Source organism: Psammomys obesus, unplaced genomic scaffold, assembly GCF_907164565.1.
Source record: "Psammomys obesus unplaced genomic scaffold, mPsaObe1.curated_primary_1811, whole genome shotgun sequence".
Taxonomy (NCBI): domain Eukaryota; kingdom Metazoa; phylum Chordata; class Mammalia; order Rodentia; family Muridae; genus Psammomys; species Psammomys obesus.
Window position 1 is genome coordinate 1,617,483 of NW_026596091.1, and position 19,016 is coordinate 1,636,498.

Here is a 19,016-nt window from a genome sequence, read left to right on the forward strand (position 1 = left end):
ATAGATAGATAGATAGATAGATAGATAGATAGATAGATAGATAGATAGATAGATAGACAGATAGATGGAAATATCGTACAGCTGTTCTGTAATTTATGCATGCTCACAGTGGTGACTACACTCGCTTATCTCAGCACAGAGTCTGCAGAATGCCAATCCAACTGTGTATGAAACCACTACTCAGGTATCAGAGGACCCAACAGGTCCTTCATAAAACCGTTTCCCCTTTCGGACCTACTTCTTTTCTTGTATTCCCTATTTCATAATGAAATTCTACTTTCCTGAAGTTTTGTTTTATCTTTTTTTTTTTTTTAAACTGAGGGCAGTCTGTGTACACCTAAGTGCCCTTGGAGGCTAGTGGCGTTTGATCCGCTGGAGCTGGGTCACAGGCAAGCCTGATGAAGATGCTGAGATCTGAGCTCAGGCTCTCTGAAAAAAGCAGGGGGCGCTTTTAACCCTAAGCCACTCTTCAGCCCTGAAAACTTTGTCTGTAATTTGCTTGTTATGAAATATTTAAAAAAGACCCCAGCTTAGGATGACAAAACAGACCCCCAAGTCCAGAAGTCCAGATGCAGCCCAGCTCCAACCATCACCAGGACGCTATCAGTTTAATTTACTACATGCCTTTTTTTTTTCTTTCCTGGGAACTTTATTATTATTATTTTTAGCAAACCCATGACATTATTCACCCCCAAGAACTCACTGTGCAAATTTCACAAGGTTTGAATATGTGTGTCTGTGTATACATTCACATGTGTGCATATATTTAAAATCCCCAGGTCCTGAGGACAGCTGGAGGAATGAGCTGCCATTCCACCTAAAACTCAGCTGGCGTTACAATTTCCCCACTTCTCTTAAAGACACCTTTTAGTTAATTTGAACTAATGACACACACGTATCACATGTAAAACGTAACATTCAGCTTCCTAAGCTTTCCAGGTTCGGTTGTGTGCCTCTAATCTATTGGCATCCTGTGACTGGTTCTTGGAGACATTCCAGGCTGCTGTGGTCGCTCTCTTCCTTGTAGTGCCATTTATTCTATTTATGTCTCTTGTGTTGCCTGCCCAGGGTGACCACAGTTTTTTCTTTAGTCCAGGAAAATTCATAAGTGAGCCCTGTGTCACATCGACCAGGAGGACGTCCACGGCTCTGTGTTCCTCTATTAGTGTGCCCACTCAGCGGATCATCCTTTTTTAGCGAGAACTGGAAATTTTTTACCTCCAAATTACTTACCAAGTGCACGTATGTGCTCCCTTTTCTTGCCAGCTCAGTCGGCCACCAGCCCTCCCCCAGGCCCTTATATTACCTTCCTAAGCACTTTGCTGCTTGCCATCTGCCTCCATCCCAGCTCAAGGTGGAGGGACAATTTCCCCCAAAACATTTATGGTACCGATCTGTGTGATCCTCAGGTTAAAAGTCCTCAGTGCCTTCCTCTGTTCGGAGAATGAAACCCTAAATCCTCACTGCCCCCAAGGCACATACATCAGCTTCTCCTCTCTGGCCCACTTTGCTCTGTCTCAGGCCCCACTGACCTCTGCCAGGTTCCCTTCCACCCAGGATCTTTGTCCTTCAAGTTCTTCCCACCAAGAACATCTCTTCTTTATTCCGCAGGCTAAGCTCTTCCTCATCCCTCTCATCTCAGACTGGCTGTTACTCCTGGAAGAAAACCATCCCTGAAGACCCCAAGATGAGGTCAAAATCTGTAGTTATTCCTCTAGGGAGGCCCTGTGGTTGTGGCTGTCGGGTCATTCTGTCTGACTTATGTAATCGCATGGTTAATGTGCATCTTTCACTAGACCGTATGCTCTGGAGCAAGGGCCAGGGACTACGTTTGCGTCTCTTGCCACTTTATTCTCATCATCCACCTTTGCACCAGAAACATAGTAGGCTTTCAAGAAAAGTTTGTTAGATGTAATGCAAAAGTAAATGTCTCTCCGATGGACATAGCCCAGACATTCTTTACAAAGCCCTACCCAAGTTTCCCTACCTGGGTCCAATGCTCTCTACTGCAGCTGCTTCCACTTGCCTTCTAGCTCACTCCATTTCTGCAGCACTGTCCCCTTTTTTGTCTTTCCAGCACCCCAAGCCTTTGCCCACTTTGCACATGCTAGTCCCTCTACCTAATATGCTCTTGCCCTAGATAATGGCAAAACTCTCCTCCCCTTACCAACTGCTGTCCACCTTGACTGCAGTATTTCAAATCACTGGTTTCTCTCCCTGTCATAACAGTCCTGCACTAACTCAACACTCAATCCTACCAGGTGACTAAACAAAACAAAACACCACATCACTCTGGCTTCTGTGATGAAAATTAACTCTAGGAGGATAAGGACAGAACAAAAGGCACTGTTTGGACATTGTTGTAATAAGCCAGGAAAGAGAGAAGCCTGGACAAGAGCAGAAAGAGTAGGAATGGTGCGTTAAGGTCAGATTAGAATGTTCTAGAGGCAGAGCTAGCAGGCTTTCCTGATGAGTGGAGGTGTGTGGCAGAGGAAGGAAGTGTGCCCCTGTGCAGGAAAATAGATAGGCGCTGTGTCTCTCCAAGGGCCTGGTCCACAGAGCTGCCTCCTTAGCACTGAAGGCAGGATGAAACCAAAGGATTCAGGGTGTCATAAAGGCAAGTCCACTCTGACTTGTCATCCACAGACTGGGGCTGAATTCTAAGTGGGACAACTTCTCAGAATCTGTGGCTGCTCTCCACAGAAGGCCAAGCTTTAGAGAAGCACTGGGTGGCTGCCCAGTGGCAGGGAGGGCAGCCTGCCATCCTCCAACCATGCATTGCTGTCGCTGGCATGAGGCTGGAGCTGGGAGCTGGCCTTTGTCTGATGTTAGAAAGAACGCAGCCAGGCTGTGGAAGGGACCTCTTGCTTCAGGCAATTTGTTTGCTTTCAGTAAGCTGAAAAAGGTGTGGAAGGATGCAATCCAGAAAAGGTTCTATTTGGAGTTTAGAGTCTTTTTTAAAAAAAAAAAAAAAAAAAACAAACCCTCTCTCTGTCTCTCCTCTATCTGTCTGCCTCTGTGTGTGCACTGTATGATATGTGGGTAGACTCACATGCCATGGTGCACACGTTGAGGTCAGAGGACAACTCGATGTCAGCATCTCTCTTGTTTGTCACCCTGTGCTCACATCAGGCTAGCTCTCACAAGCTTCCAGAGACTGCTGTTACCGCCTTCATTTTTTTTTTTTTTTTTTTTGTTTTGGGGAGGGGAACAGCACTGGGATTGCAGACATTTGGGCTCCTGCATCCAGTTTTAACCAGTTCTGGGGCTCTAAATTTAAGGCATAGGGTTTACAGAGCAAGCACCCTATTGGCTCAGCTCCCTAGGCCAGGCTCTGGAGCCCTTTGGGAGTTACCTAAACACTGAGGCTGCTTTGTGCTGGTGTCCACGAGGAGGCGAGGAGCTATCAACCCTGACCACGTGATTACGAAATGCCTCTCCAAACCCTGCTATACCACCTCCTGCAGCATCTGCTGTGCCTCTTCCTGATTCTTCTATAGCTGTTTCTTCTCACCCTACAGGTGAGCTCTGTAGGGAAGGGTTCCCTTCTTTGACCCTTTCCTCCCCATCTCACTCCCTAGGCTGGGGTCAGAGGTCAGGCAACACAACTGGATGGATGGGTAGGATCTGACAACTGCAGGTCTCAGGCTTTCTCCTGCATCTCCTCCACCAAGAACCTGCACCCTGGCACTATTCTGACTCTCTCAGGTTCCTGGTTCTCTGCCAGCTCTGGTGTTGTCACAACAGCAGCGAAGTGATAATAGCAGGCACCTTGCTAATGAGTGTGCTGAGCCAGACGCTAAACACTTTACATATACTGTCTTGTTTAATCTTCACCCCACCCTGTGAGGTAGGCATTATGGTTAGTCCTTCCAGAAAAGTGAGAAATGAAGCTCAGAGTTAGGGAGGGCAAGAAAAGGCAAGGTTCAAGGCCAGATCTGTTTGACTCCTGACTGTCCCGAAGTCTCATAATGTGAAGATACTGGGTGCTTCAGCTGCCTCATACCTTCTGACTTTCATTTACTATCTCTGGCTTGGTCCTTGGTCTTTGGGTTTTTTTTTTTTACCCATCTTGCCAATCTAACAGCATGCCCATGAGCATGCTGGCATGGGCATGCACGTGTGCGCGTGCGTACACACACACACTTTTTCTTCTTTTTTGATATCAGCTGGTAACACTGTCAGTCACTCTGTCAAAATTACCTGGAAGAGGTGAGCAAAACAACTCCCTGAATGACATACCTTTCCTGTAAATAAAGGTACATGGTGTGCGTGTGTGGTGGGCTGTCCAGTGCTGCCACCTCTTCACCTCAGCTGTAGTTGGAATGAGGAGGAAGGCGTGAGCCAGTGAGCCAGAAGCTCGGCCTCAACCTGGCTGAGGCTATGAGTGACAGTGCCTACCAAACCAAGTGTGAGGCCTTGGATACTCAGGCGAGTTGAGGAAAAAAAAAGAAAAGAAAAGAAAAGAAATGAATGTGTAAAATTGGAAAGTTGACTGTCAGACGGGCCCTGACCTTTGAGGTAACTTTGTCCTTTGTGTTTAATGGGAAAGGACTGAATTCAGAAGTCTAAGGTCATAGGGGCAGGAGAGTTTCCAAAAGTCTTCTGTAAACTCAGCGCAGCAAGCATGGTTAAGATCTTGTTGTTTGTTTGAGCTAGGTTCTCACTATGTAGCCCTGGCTGGTCTACAGCTTGCTTTGAAGTTCAGGCTGACTTGGAAATCACAGGAATCCTTCTGTCTCTGCACCATACCCAGCCATGTTTGAGATGCTTAATGCTGTCCTCTAGGGTCAAGCATTGTGGGTAGCACATTACAGCAATTAATATACATTAATATGGTGAATGAAAGAATATTTGAATTCTGGCTCTTTTATTATTTGCACATGAAGGCAGATAAATCATTTTGGCTCTTAAGCTTCAGCTGACACCTCTGTAGAATGAAGCCTGCCACAGACAGGGAGGCAAGGATTAAAAAACTAAGTCTCAAGCAATCGTCGAAACCACACAGGGAAGATGTAAGGCTGAGGCAGAAAGGTTGGGAGAGAGAAGAAAGTCCAATAATCAGATTTCTAAACTAATCACACAGAACAAATTCTGTAACAATTTAACTCTAGAGTTATATTGAAGGTAACCGTGGCAGCTGCAAAGCCGAAGCCCAGGGAACTCCTGAATGGAGATACTCAACTGCTCCCATTGTTAGCTTAGGAGAAGAGGCATATGCCTATTTCCTAATTGCCTCAGAGTCTATTGTTCTAAATTGTGTGGCAGTCAATAAGAATTTATAAAGTTGGTAAGTGGATGACTGAATGAGTAAAGAGCTTGCCATTCAAACATGAAGACCTGAGTTTGGATCCCAGAACCCATGTTAAAGTATGCACAGTGTCACACACGTGTGATCCTAGTGCCGAGGATGTGATGATAGGAAGGTCAGTGGGGCTTGCTGGCCAGCCGGTCTAGCTGAATAGGCAAATTCTATGTTCAGGGAGAGACCTTATCTCAAACATTAAGATGGAGAGTAGTTGAGGAAGATGGCCAACACTGACCTCTGGCTTGCACGCACCTGGACACAACACTGACATGTACATACACATAAATTATAAAAGAATCAAGAAAAAGAATCCCCTCTAAATAGACAAAACAGTCAGTATAATGAGACAATCAGACCCTATCATATGATTAATACTGATACAGATATAATGGAAAAGATGACCAGTACATATAAACAGATGAGACACTTCAGTGGGATATGAATTATTTTACAATGGGAGGGAGGCAACAGCAGGTAAAGAAAGGTGTTTGCTGGAAAAGCCTTGACTTCAGTCCTTTGCATTCAATCTCCAGAATACATGTAAAAACTGGAAGGAGAGAAGCAAATACACAGAGTTGTTTCTCTCCTCCACACCTAATTGATAATAATAATAATAATAATAATAAGTACATACAAAAATTTAAAGACTCAAATATATATGGCTTTTATACACAGATATATTTATATATGTATGGCTGTCCTGGAACTCACTCTGTAGACCAGGCTGGCCTCAAACTCACAGAAGTCCACCTGCCTCTGCCTCCCAGATGCTAGGATTAAAGGGTGTGCCATCACCTCCAGCTAAGTCTTATACTAATATATTAAAGCAACTATTAATTTTTTAAAAGATGTATAACTAACAGACTAATTGTGGGCATAAATAGGATAATCAAACATACCCCAAACCCAAACACATAAAGAAAGACATTTGAAGCTAAGATAACTAGCAAGATGGAAGATTCAAACTAACCATATAACTGCATTAAATATAAAGGTCTACATGGGGGAAATTACCAGATTAGATAAACAAACACACAAGATCTCACTCTGCTAAATATAAGACAAATGAGCAGAGCAACAGAATAATGAGGTAGAAAATGCAGTGTTCTTTAAAATGCTCTAGTACCCATGTTACTACCAAAGTAACAAGAAGTATTAGTAAGGACAATATCTATTATGAATAACACAAATGTTATAGTTTACACATGTGTGACAAAAAAGGAATCAATTCCTCAGGCACATAAAACATTCTAATTTAAATATATTTAACTCCAAATCTTCACAAATGAGTTTCAAGATGAAGCAAAAATGTATAGTAACTGACAAATCTGTAATTAAAGTTGGAGATGGGAGTCAATAGCAAAAAGAAAGAAAGTTATTAAGGACAAAAAGAACATAAACACTTCTGTCAATTTGAGACATTTACAGAAAACCTCATCAAATGACAGCTGAGTACATAGCATTTTTAGTATAGACAGAACACTCACTAACATGCTCTGTGTGATTGAAACAGGTTTAAACAAACATAATAGATTTGATATTCTGCAATGTGTGCAGTCCCTGACTACATGGAAATTAAATTACAAGGTAATAACAGAATAGTATCTTGATAACCCATAATACTTGAAAATTAAACATTTCATTCTTAAAATAATCCATAGATTAAAAAGAAAGTCATAGAGAAATGTAAATATATTTATAAATTGAGGTATAATACCCATAGTAAAGCACTAGCAATTTAGATCTGGAGATATATTCTAAATTTGCTACGAAGTATATTTACCCTGAAGATAAAAGTCTGCTACAATATTTGAAAATAATATGAAATCCACCACAATTGCAGACTAAGAAGGAAAAAAAAACATAATATGATTTATTTGTTTGTTTCGAGATAGGATTTCTCTGTGTAATAGCCCTGGCTGTCCTGGAACTCTCTATAGACCAGGTTGGCCTTAAACATGCAGAGATCTTCCTGCCTCTGCCTCCCAAGTGCTGGGATTAAAGGTGTGCACCACCATTTCCAGCTTTAATATGATCTTTTAACAAACTAAAATATCTAACAAAATTCAAAATGATTGCATGATTAAAAACTATCAATGGAATGGAACTCTCATGATCTGACGGGCTCTTCCACATCTTACTGTGAACACTACGTACTTTCCCCTGAAGACCTGGTAAAATGTAAAGACTTCCACTGTTACCTATAAGTCACAGCCCATGTAATAACACTGTAGATGAAGGTGGTACAGAGATTGGAAATCAAGAAACAAAATGGTCTCTAACTCTAGATTATACATTAATACCCACAAGAAGCCCTAAAGAAGCTACCATAAAACTATTAGAATACATGACTTCAATCACATCTCAAGACAAAAGATTCACATACAATACTATGTTCATGTTTTTATAAAGGAGTAACGAGAGATTAGAAACTGAAGAAGTAGCTTAAGAGAACCCACATAAACAAAGAAATATAAGCCATGTTTATGGATTAGAAAGAATCAATATTGTAAGCTGTTGATTATTTCTACTTTTATTTATGAACTCAAGACAATCATATAAAAATCCTACAGGACATTATAAAGATTCTGCAAATTTTATATGCCATGGCAAAGGAACAATGTCGAAAAAGAATAACAAGTCAGGTCTCATATCACCTGTTTTGAGACTTCCATAAAAGCAGTTTTAACTAAGGCAGTGAGGTGTTGGTGGAGGCAAGGCAGGAGGAGGAATAGAACATTTCTAAGAGTCCACAGTGGCCATGTTTCCACACAGCTACAAAGCAACTCGACAGAAAAAGCTCAGCATTATAAACAAATGGTGCTGGATACTTGGCTTTCATCAGTAAAATCCAAAAATAAAAAAAATTGATCCTTGTACTTCACAGCATATGCAAAACTAAAAATTGAAGACCATGTCTCATGGTGCCTTCCTGGAGGCACAGCTAGAGTGAAGTGAGAACAGGAACCTGAGATCAACCTGAGGGGGGGAGCAGGTAACTCAGTGGTGAGTTAGAAGACTTGCTTAACATTCCTGCTGGCTTCAGTCTCCAGCCACACACACACACACACACACACACACACACACACACACACACACACACCCCTATGAAAACCTGGAGACTGTGCCTTGAAAACAGGATTCTTCCAGATGTCTGTGCAACATTCACAAGCTATTCATACGTCAGACAGCAAAAGCAGTTTTAGTGGACTTTTGAGAAGAAATGCTATAAGCAAAAATTGCTAACCACAAAGGAATGCAAATCAAGGTGAATAACAACAGCTCCCAACACCCAGAAAGTTTTAAATGTTCTTTTTAACATTCTTATGGCAGAGTATGCAAAAAGAAATCATAATATAGGTAGAGAATAATAATATCAAAACAGTGCATATCAGACTCCATGGAATCAAGCTAAAATAGTGTTAGGAGAAATGCCCAGCATGCATAAGGTCCTGGGTTTGATCCCCAGCATCATGTAAAACTGGGCATGGTAGTGAATATCTAATCTCAGCACTCAGGAGGTGAAAGCAGGAGAATCAGAAGCTCAGGGTCATCCTTGGCTACCCTTGGCTACACAATGAGTTCGAGGCCAGCCTGGACTACTTGAGACCTGTCCCATAACTGACTGACTAGCTTGACAACTAAATATATCAGTATTTATCCTATACACACATATTCCATGTAGTGAGATATACACACATATTCCATGTAGTGGCAGAACATACACCTGCTCAGAACCAGTGAGGGTGACTTTTGGGGAATAAAGGGTCTTTCTAGGTGTGCAGCCTTCCGTTGAGAGCAGCCTAGATTAGGTATGTTGTTCCTGACTCTCGGGGCAGAGGTCCTAGTAAGAGAGAAAGCAGAAGAGAAATAAAGGGCAGCAGATGTTAAGTAGATGGGAGCAGAGATGCCCAGTGAAGAGGCTACAAGCCAAGGGACACCAGGAACTGCTGAAGGCCACCAAAGCCAACAGACAGGCCTGGGACAGACCTGTTCCCAGAGCCTCTGTTAAACAACCTGCCAGCCTTTGTCTCCTCACATTCAACTTATTTACAAGGGCCACTCAGGGAAGTGTGGCTAGACAAAGAAGAACTCACGGGTAGAATAAAGCGTTCTCATTCTAAGCCACCCATTTTGTGAAATTTTATTACTGTAGTCACAGGAAACTAGTATACTCCACTATGTCACCCCTCAGAGCATATCTTGTAGTTAGGTTGGACAGAACTGAAAATCCCGAGAGAATCAATAAACTTCAATATGGCAGAAGCCCATGCTGTTCCCAAAAACTGAGACAGCACTGAAAAGAAACTGATGCCACTGCACGTGGAAAGGCTTGTTTACAAGAGACAATTGAGGAAGGAGTGGACAAGCAGAGAAAAATCCATAGGGAGACCATCACAACCTGGGGTAAGGCGTGGCCTATTCTCAGGCCAAAGGACAACCCGGGAGGACAAGAGGGCAGAGCTGGAAGACACAGCTGGCCAGAGGCAACTGCACAATCAAAGGGGCCAGAGAAACTACCCCTGCCTTCTCTGTCCTTCCCCCTTCCCAGCGAGAAAGTTCAAGATTGGTACCCCAGCACAAGGCAGCAGCCAGCATGGTGGAGAAGGCAGAGAAGTTGCTCAGCATAAGCACAGGCGACGTGCTTGTGTGATGACAGCAAGGCACAAAATAGTCTGTGCAGTTGACAGTGTTTCAGGAAAGAAAAAAAAAAAAAGTCATGTTCTCAGAAGTTTGAACCATTTTCAAAGTAGAAAGATTTTATTTATTTATTTACATTCTAAACTAGAACCTTTCATTTTTAAAAGCCCATTATTAGTGATCTTTACAAGGCCCTGTTTACAATAATAGTAAAACAAAACAAAACAACAGCAACAAAACACCAAGGGATAGCTGGTGCCTGGGACCCTCCCACAGGGAAGCTGGGGCCCAGCACAATCTCTCACCTGTCCGGCAAAGCCTGCAGCACTGTGGGCATCAGCACGCCGGAGATGGCCTTGTAGAGGATGGAGTCACACACACCCACGATGTTCACCACCGTGGAGGAGCCCAGCACGGGCAGCATGTGGGGCGGCATTCCTTGCCAAAAGTGCAGAAGGAAACTTTGAACCTGTGTTGACCCACAGAGAAGACAGGGTTCAGACAGCCATTCCCACCGAGCCTGGTGATTCCACCTCCATTACACTTTCATCTGCTTCCCCTGTGGCATCTGCCCTGGCCTGGGATGCTGTGGGGACTTCTGCCCACTGCCCACACCTGCAACACAGCCGCTGCTGGGCACCTGTCTGACCCTGCAGCCTTGGTATTGGCTCTCACTGTTAGAAGGGAGGAGCATATGTAAATGGCCTTTTCCTTTATAACCAGGACATGGGGCAGTACTCTGCTGGCCAGCCATAATGGGAATGGTCATTAGTATGGTGATAGCAGGAACTTGGGGCCTCTTGTGGATAGGCAAGTGGCTGAGTGGATATAGAGAATGCCTTAGTGACCCCACATCTACAACTTTTAGGGTGTGGTTTAAAGAAGATGTAGAGGATTGAGACAAGGAAGAGAAACAGAAAACGGTAAACTTATATACACAATTACACCCCTAAATTGAGAAGCCTGCCAGGAAGCTGGGAGCATCCAACTCCCGGCTTTTTATAGCGGGCTGAATTGAGTCCTGGGTTACGTCTTTTCCCTCATTCTCCAAAACAGGCACTCCTGAGCTTCATATGTGGCATTCTCCATGTTGCTGAGTCCCATAAACCTGTACTGATCTAGTATGGGAGATACAACCTGGCCCTTCCTCCTTAGTGCTTTGGAGCTGGTATTTCTTTCTTTGTTTTTCTTTTCTTCCTTGGTTTTCTCTCTCTTTTTTTTCCTGGGTGCCCTGTGTGCCAGAGACATCACAGAGTTTTTTCATATCCCACTGCCTATAGTAACAGAGTCCAGGCTATTTGCTCCCACTTGTACAGTTAGCAAGCTCAATGCCCAGAGCTAGGCAGTGATCCAAAAGAGGAGGCAGAGCTCAGGCCCTTCCAGCATCAGCTTCCTGACCAATCTTCTTCTTACAAAGTAACTGGGGTTCTAACTTATTCCCCGAGCCCATGCCTTTCTCTAGGCTGCTGCCACTCCATAGCTTTCTGTCTCTGCCTGACTTGGTACCACCCTTCTGACCCCTCCCAGGATAGGTCATTCCTATCCAGATCCTAGTTCATTCCTGAGCATTGATGCCTAGCCAGGTACTAGACCTCTTGCTTGAGCTTTCTACTGTAAGAAGCCAGGTCTACTTCATTCCTAAAAGCTGCTAGAGTCTGAATTCATCCATCTGCTTTCCTTGGCTTTGCTTGCATTCATCTCTACCCCTATTTTCTATAACTTGTCAACTTCTAGCAAAAAGTCTGGAAAAGATCAGCAGTCATGTAGAATAAAACAAATCCATTGAGAGACGTTAGCAGACAGCTGTCAGAAGCCTGCTCAAGCCACACAAGGAACCCTTGTCAGTCCCTGTGTTCCTGACAGCTATTGTATCAAGTGTGTTATCCAGTGTTAACCTCTCTCCCTTCTCTGTTTCATGTCATTGAATGTCCAGCAGATCACACTCCTCTGAGAAGGAGAAAGAAGGAGAGAGAATGAGGCGGATTTAAATGTTGAGACCTGGAGGCCAGCTGTGAAATGGGACACAGGAAGCATTTCTGCTTAGGACAGACAGCTACCCTGACTTCCCCACCCCAGATAGGAAGAAGAGAAAGCACAGAGCTGAGGTTCATGGCTTGAGTGGTTTGGGCAGAGGGCCATGGTAATGTTAAATCTGGAGGAGACAGACATAGGGCAGGAAATTAAGAGCTCTGGTTTAGCTGTATAAAATCAAGCCATCAAATGATGCTCAGGACTAAGTATGTGAGCCAGCAGCCCTTTTAAGATGGGTATAATGGTTTCCACCTATTATTAGGATGAAATAAGATGACTTATGTAAAATGCCTGGCATTGTGTAGGCACTGGATAAATGGAAACTTATTAGACAAATGAAGGGATTCTGGTAAGTTCTCCTCACTCCTTGCATGCTGTTTTAGTGAAAGCATCAGGCAAATGGTTGAGTATGATCATTTAACATCAGCTTTTTGGACTATCCATCGGGTCTCCTATATTTTCATCCATTCTATCCTTGGTCCAGAGAAGCATCAGATTTTAACATTTTAAATTTTATTTTTATTATTTTATGTATATGAGTACTTTGCCTGCATGTACTACATGCAGGCCTGGTGCCTGAGGACACAGTGAGCCTCCACATGGGTGCTAGGAATCCAAACTCAGGTCCTTTGCAAGAACAACAAATGCTCTTAACCATTGAGCCAACTCTCCAGCACCCAGAATTTTAAAAGAACATCTAGGCAAGATTTTTTAAAATCTCTTTTCCAGGTCTATGTTTAGTTTATTGCTAGAACACTGGCAATGTGTAGAAAGATATCTAATGACTTGCAGTGGAGTGCTTAATTGGCATGGCATTGGAAAATGTTCAGTAAAGCAATAGTTACCAAAATGTCTATCATCTATTATGTTCTAGTATAAACTTGGACACTTTAATTCACTATTTAATATATTCCACAATTTTGCTATGAGATCATGTATTTATTTTTGGCAATAATAGAAAGTGAGGCTCAGAGGCAGAAAATGCTTTTGGTCAAAGTCACAGTCTAGTAAATGATGGCTTGGGGACTCAAACACAGGACTTTGGAACTCCCTAGCTCATTGTGCTATAGTGTCTGGAAAGGAGTTTCCTACATGTGAATTCGGGGGTCTTACACTTGTTGATAGTTTTCTGCATGAGCTGCATCTATCTGCCCAACCATCACCCACCTACCAATCCAAACACCCAGTGATGCACCCAACCAAAACATACTGAGAGTCTAAGAATATAGCCAGCTAGAATGAACAGTGAACAAGATGGACAAGGTCCCTTCCTGTGGGGATTACATTGTGATATAGGTCAATAGAAGGGAAACGAAATGATGGGAATGAGTTTTTGAGTTGAATAAAGTTGCATATGAAAGGAGACTGTCACAGTAGCTATGGGGGTTCACACATACCCTTCAACCCTTGGCATTAAGATGGATCCCAGTCTTGTAAAGCAAACAATAGGGATGTGTTTTATTCCTAAAATGACAAGGTTAAGAATGGGACATGCCCTCCTAGTAGTCCTTTTGCCTAACTCGTAGGCTAAACATCAGAACTGAGGGGTCCTGGGCCACAAGCTAGAAACAGCCTGGGTCCTTAAATCATCCCAAGCCTTTAACCTCTCAACTGAAAACCACCCATATTAGATTGTGACATGAGGAAGGGAAATGCTTCTAGGAAAGCTAAGATTTAGGGGTGTATTTGTTGTAGCAGCTAGTGTTGTCTCGACTGTAACTCATCACTTGCTGATTTCAGCATCTTTTAAACTTGAGTTTGAGGCCAGTCTGGTCTACAGAGTGAGTTCCAGGGCAGCCAGGGTTATACAGTAAATTCTGTCTCAAAAACAAACAAACAAAAATCCATTGAAATGGCCACTTCAATAATTTGGGAGAATTTAAAGGACATTTTAGAGATGTAATCCATGAAAGTTAAGAGAAGAAAGAATGGTCTGTTTTTAAACACACTGCCATCTCTTCTGGTGCTGTGCCTATGAGCCAGGTGGTGATGGCAAAGACAGAATAAATAGGTTGCCTAACACAACGTCCACAGATATTTTCCACCAATGAGGACTTTGTAGCTCATCCTTTCTCCTCCCTCTAACTGAACATCCATATCCAGTTATCAGGTGCGGCTGCCGCCGCCACTGTTTATGACTCAAAATTGCTATCTTTAAACATGGAAGCCTCTGGTCTGGAGGGTGAGGTGGGTGGCTGCATGGGCAAAGGATTTTAGCATCCCTCTGGTTACACAGTTGCTTCAGTTCTCATTTGCCCCTTGCTGTTTTCTTGATCGAAATATTTTAAATATTTTAAAGCAGAAACAAAGTGGATGTCTCACATTTAAAGATTGCCCCAATGATGGAATTTGGGGGAGGGAATTTAGGCCTTGAGGGAGGAGGGAAAGTAATCACTCCAAAAGCAATAAGGTGGATGATTTCAGGAAAAGGTTGAAACCAAATATTATTTAGCTTCTCAGAATCCATATTTATAGGCGTGCTGATATGCTGGCAAGATAGCCTTTCTATTGCATGTCATTCTCTAGTCAAATCAAGGAAAAGCCAATGCCACCTGAAGTGAAAAATAACCTCTGTAAAATAGGGATACTAGCTGAACCTGCTGAACCTGCCAGGGAAGTAGGCCAGTAGCTGCCCAGGGCTTCTCATGTCAGGCCCTGCAGCTGGTGGGACCTCTTAAAGCAGGAGTGGGTGTGAAGTATAATATCTTAATACAGTATTCACAGCTTAATGCTGTTGACCTACCTCATCAAAGTTGGCTCTTATTACAGTGTCCAGTATCCTCTGACAGTGTGTTCTGTACATCATAATAAAGGTAGACACCTGTGGGGTGAGTGGAGGATCAATGACAAAAGAAAATATTAATATAGAGCATAGCCACCCTGGGAATGTCAGTGTTAACACCGTTTTTCCACTGGCAGGGTCAACTTCACCTACTATCCATACATCCTGAAAGCCCTGATAGGGAATGCAAGCCCGTAAGTGATGTGCTATGCCCCTTGGCTGCCTGCTCAGTGCTCCCATGGCACCTAAGCACCGCCCTACAGGACAAAAGTACTGGCTTTACCCTGCTCCCATCCTGTACCCTGAAACTCTGAGCTTCAGGAAGATCAAAAATAACACAGTCTTCACATTCATGCGTGCAGTGCACTGCAGTGCTTAACACATAGTACAGGAGGGCTACGGGGACTGAATTCTCCTGTGGCTAAGACACTGAAAAACTAGAACCCAGTGTATCACTTGTATAAATGCTTCTGCAAAAATTACCATAGACACTTGGGGATTCTCTGAAATCTGTGAGAAAGAGAGGAGGGAGGGAGATAAGGAGGAAGAGAGGGAGGAGAGGGAGGGAGGGAAGGACGGAGAGAGGGAAGGGGAGACAGAGACAGTCACCCCAGCAATCACTTCAGATGAGGTTACCTTCTCCTCAGGAAGACTGGGTGGCAAATTGAGGTCTTTGACATTTGGAAAGTCTGGCAGCAGTGTCCCAAGCTTGGACCGAGGAGAATATGCCACTGTCTGTTTGGTCACTTCTCTCTTGCCCGTCTCGCTCACCCAGGCTGCTCCTTTCTTTGAATACATCACATCATAATACTGGGAACTTTCCTTCACTGCTATGCCATAGTAATGGTACCTGGGTCACCGAGAAAAAGACAGAAATGGGCATCCAAGGATCATTATTAGGTGGGGGTTTCCTGGGCTGGAGAATGTTGTCCAAAACCAGGGATGGCTGGACACATCCAACCTGAGACTAAAAGAGTTAACTCTTCTCTAAGGCTTGACATCTCTGAAATCTACAATTAAGCCAAAGTTCCATGTTGCCAGCCATCAATCAAGTAGGTAAAAATAACCAAAATTGCCTCCTACAGAAAATGTTAAGTCAAATACTTTGCAAAGCAAAAAAGGGTTGAGAAATTTTTCATTTATGCCTGATCTCTAATGTCTACCAAATATCTTCCCAAGGGTACCTAACACTTGAGTGTCCCCCTTTGTGGGGATCCAGGTGGCAGGATGTGTTCATAATGTCAACAACAAACATTTAACTGGGCACAATTATCTTCTTCAGTAAAGGCTAGTCTCAAAGCGCTATGATTTTTTAATTTTTTTATTTTATTTTATTAATTTTGAGACTAGGTCTGACTACATAACCCTGGCTGGCCTGGAACTTGCTTTTTAGACCAGGTTGGCCTCGAACTCTCAGACTCCCATTTCAGAGACTCTGCCTTTCCCAAGTGCTAAAATTAACAGTGTATACCCCCACACCCAGCAAAAGCTATAATTTTAGAAAGATTCGTTCAGTGCCTCACTTGACCCTAAATACCAAAGACAAGAGCTTTTTATTAGCTCACAGTAGGTTTAAGCTCGGACACACTTTCAAGTTAACTCTGAAGAGGGCAGAGGAGGCCACAACCAGTGGTGGTGCAGGGGATAGAATTTTTATTTTATTTATTTATTTTAGTACTTCAACTAACAATCTACTAAGCACTTAGGTTCTGAATACTTTGTACTTTGTTCACATTAATTTGAAAATAACCCCATGAAATGAGGGTTGCTGAGGAAAAAAAAAAAAAAAAAAAAAAAAGTCAAGTAATCTGCCCAAGGACATAGAGCCATTTCAGGCAAGAACTGGTTGTGGACCAGTCTGTTTGCCTACACAACACTGTTGTGGTACTCATGGTGAACAGGATGTATGCTGGAATTACTTTTGGAGTTTAATAAACATGCAGAGTCCTAGACCTGAGACCCCTTCCCAGAACCCACTGATTGAGAACATCTGAGAATGGGCCCGTGATCATCTGTGAGGCTCACTCACCAGCTTAAGGGCTATTGACAAGAAAGACTTGACACACATTATCTTATTTCACAAAATCCCCATGAGGCTAGAAATAATTGATACTTCACAGTTTACAAACAAGGAAACTAAGGTTTAGAGAATAAGTCATGTACCCAAGATCACTCAAGTGAGTAGGCAGCAGAAGCAGGATTTGAACCTCTAATGGGGTCTGCACCTCTAACTCAGCCAGTGATTTCCAAGCTTTATTAACAGTAAGAATCACCCAGAGAGCACACAGCAGCAGCTCTGACCCGTGGGTCCCGGGTAGAGCTTCACAGTGTAGTGACAATGCTACGGTCCTCAGGCCTCATTTTCAGACGCGTTGGACAACACATCAGCTACTTTCCTCCTTCCACAGACATTTTGAGTCTTGGGAAAGGTGTTCACGGAGAGGGAGAGATAGGTGTGTGTAACCTTCCCTTTCACAGCCCCCTTCCTGCTGGTACCATTCTGTGAAATTTCTGCCCAGTGGGCAGGTTGCCTCCATCTGCATGCCTCCTGGGATGAAGAACTCGGGCTCTCCGAAGGCAGCCCAGTTCATTTTCAGCCGATGGAGTTACCAGAAAGTTCTCTGTGTTGAGCTAATATCTACCGTCTGGGCCTTCTACTTCCTCAACTGTCACATAACTGCCTTTCCATCTGTGGACACTCTGTTGGGGGAGGGGCTGGTTCCAATGACTCCAGAGGTACTTTCTGGGAAGGCAGTTAAAAGAGCACCCCTCCTTAGCTTTAAAGAGTTCCTCATAACTTCTTAAGGTCCAGACAGTCATTTCCTAATATGGCATTATAAGATATTTACACCTTAAAGTAGAACAACTTATTTCCTGGTTAATCCATGCATGTTGCTGAGATCTGCAACTACATTAAAGCTACTGTTCTGGGCTGGCCCCATCTTGGTTTTGCTAGTTAGGTTCTAGAGGGCATGTCCACGCTCCTCACTAGACATGTCTGTGTTGTCTTTATCAAAGTAGATTCACTGAGGAATTCTGAGAGGCCATGCTGCACAATGGAGACATTTTACAGCTCATTGCCTTCAGATTGGAGGATCCTTACAGAGATGGTAGAATATGGCTGAGAGTGTGCAGAACTTTAAAAATGGATGCAGCCCAGTTTGCTAACATGCAGGGTGAAGAGAAAGAGAAGACCAAACAGAAAAGCAGGCTCTCTCAAGGACCATGCTCCAAGAGCATGCAGGGTGGGAAACACTCATGCTCTCTTTCTACCCTTTCTTGTTCTCCACATTTATCAGCTCTCTCTACTGTTCCTAATTTTCTTAGAAATCGGAAATTATGTCTTGGAGCCAGAGGTTTTCCAAAGACCAAGGGCTAAACAAAAGTTTCCACACATTTCCATTCATTCAGCATCCTTCTACTCAGGGCCCCCACCCCCACCTTGCAAGTTCTTGCTGTCTTGCTGTGTAACTCAGGTGGCTGGTCTTTAAATATGTACGGCTTCAGACTCCTGCCTCAGACTCCCAGATCCTGGGATGACAGGTGGATGCTACCATGCGTGGCTCAAAATTGGGCTCAACCAAGATTTTGAGTCATCAGATTTTGATCACCAGCAAATAATTAGAAAAACAATCTGATTTCTGCACTCTATCCTTACTGAAGTTGCAACCTTGCTTTTAAACAAAACACCAGAATGTTTTTCTATAAGTGAAATTAGGAAGTTTGTTTTTCACTGTAGTCACCCTAGGAAATAAATCTTTGAGAAATTATATGATGTCCTTTATTAAAAATTTTTCTGGACAGTCCTTTGGAATATCTCTTAATAGCTTCTGATACATACACACAGACACACATGCATACACACACACATTCATAGACACAGGGACACACATAGACACAGACAAATACACTCATAGATAGTCAAACACATATACACACATAGACATGGAAGCACACACAGACACATACACACAGACGTACACACACAGACACACATACATAGACAGATACACACACAGACACAGACAGACAAATAGGCAGACACATAGACACAGTCACAGACAGACATAAACAGACACATATACACACAGACACATACAGAGATATAAACACAGACACACACACATAGACACGCAGACAGCCAAACAGACCCATACACACACATACACATATACACACAGGCATACACACACATAGGTACAGATACACAGACAGACAGACGGATACACAAACACATAGACACAGACACACATA

General features: G+C 43.2%; 1 protein-coding gene across 2 annotated transcripts in view; it reads right to left on the reverse strand.

The window, feature by feature from the left end:
- The window catches only part of Rfx4 (regulatory factor X4), a 153,071-nt gene that overhangs the window by 51,874 nt on the left and 82,181 nt on the right, over positions 1-19,016 (reverse strand). For both annotated transcript variants that reach the window (XM_055627777.1, XM_055627776.1), the window contains exons 6-8: positions 15,399-15,612; positions 14,724-14,801; positions 10,255-10,418 (exon numbers count right to left, since the gene is read on the reverse strand). In XM_055627777.1, the coding sequence (XP_055483752.1) occupies positions 10,255-10,418; positions 14,724-14,801; positions 15,399-15,612 (456 nt within the window). The remainder of the gene's footprint in view (positions 1-10,254; positions 10,419-14,723; positions 14,802-15,398; positions 15,613-19,016) is intronic.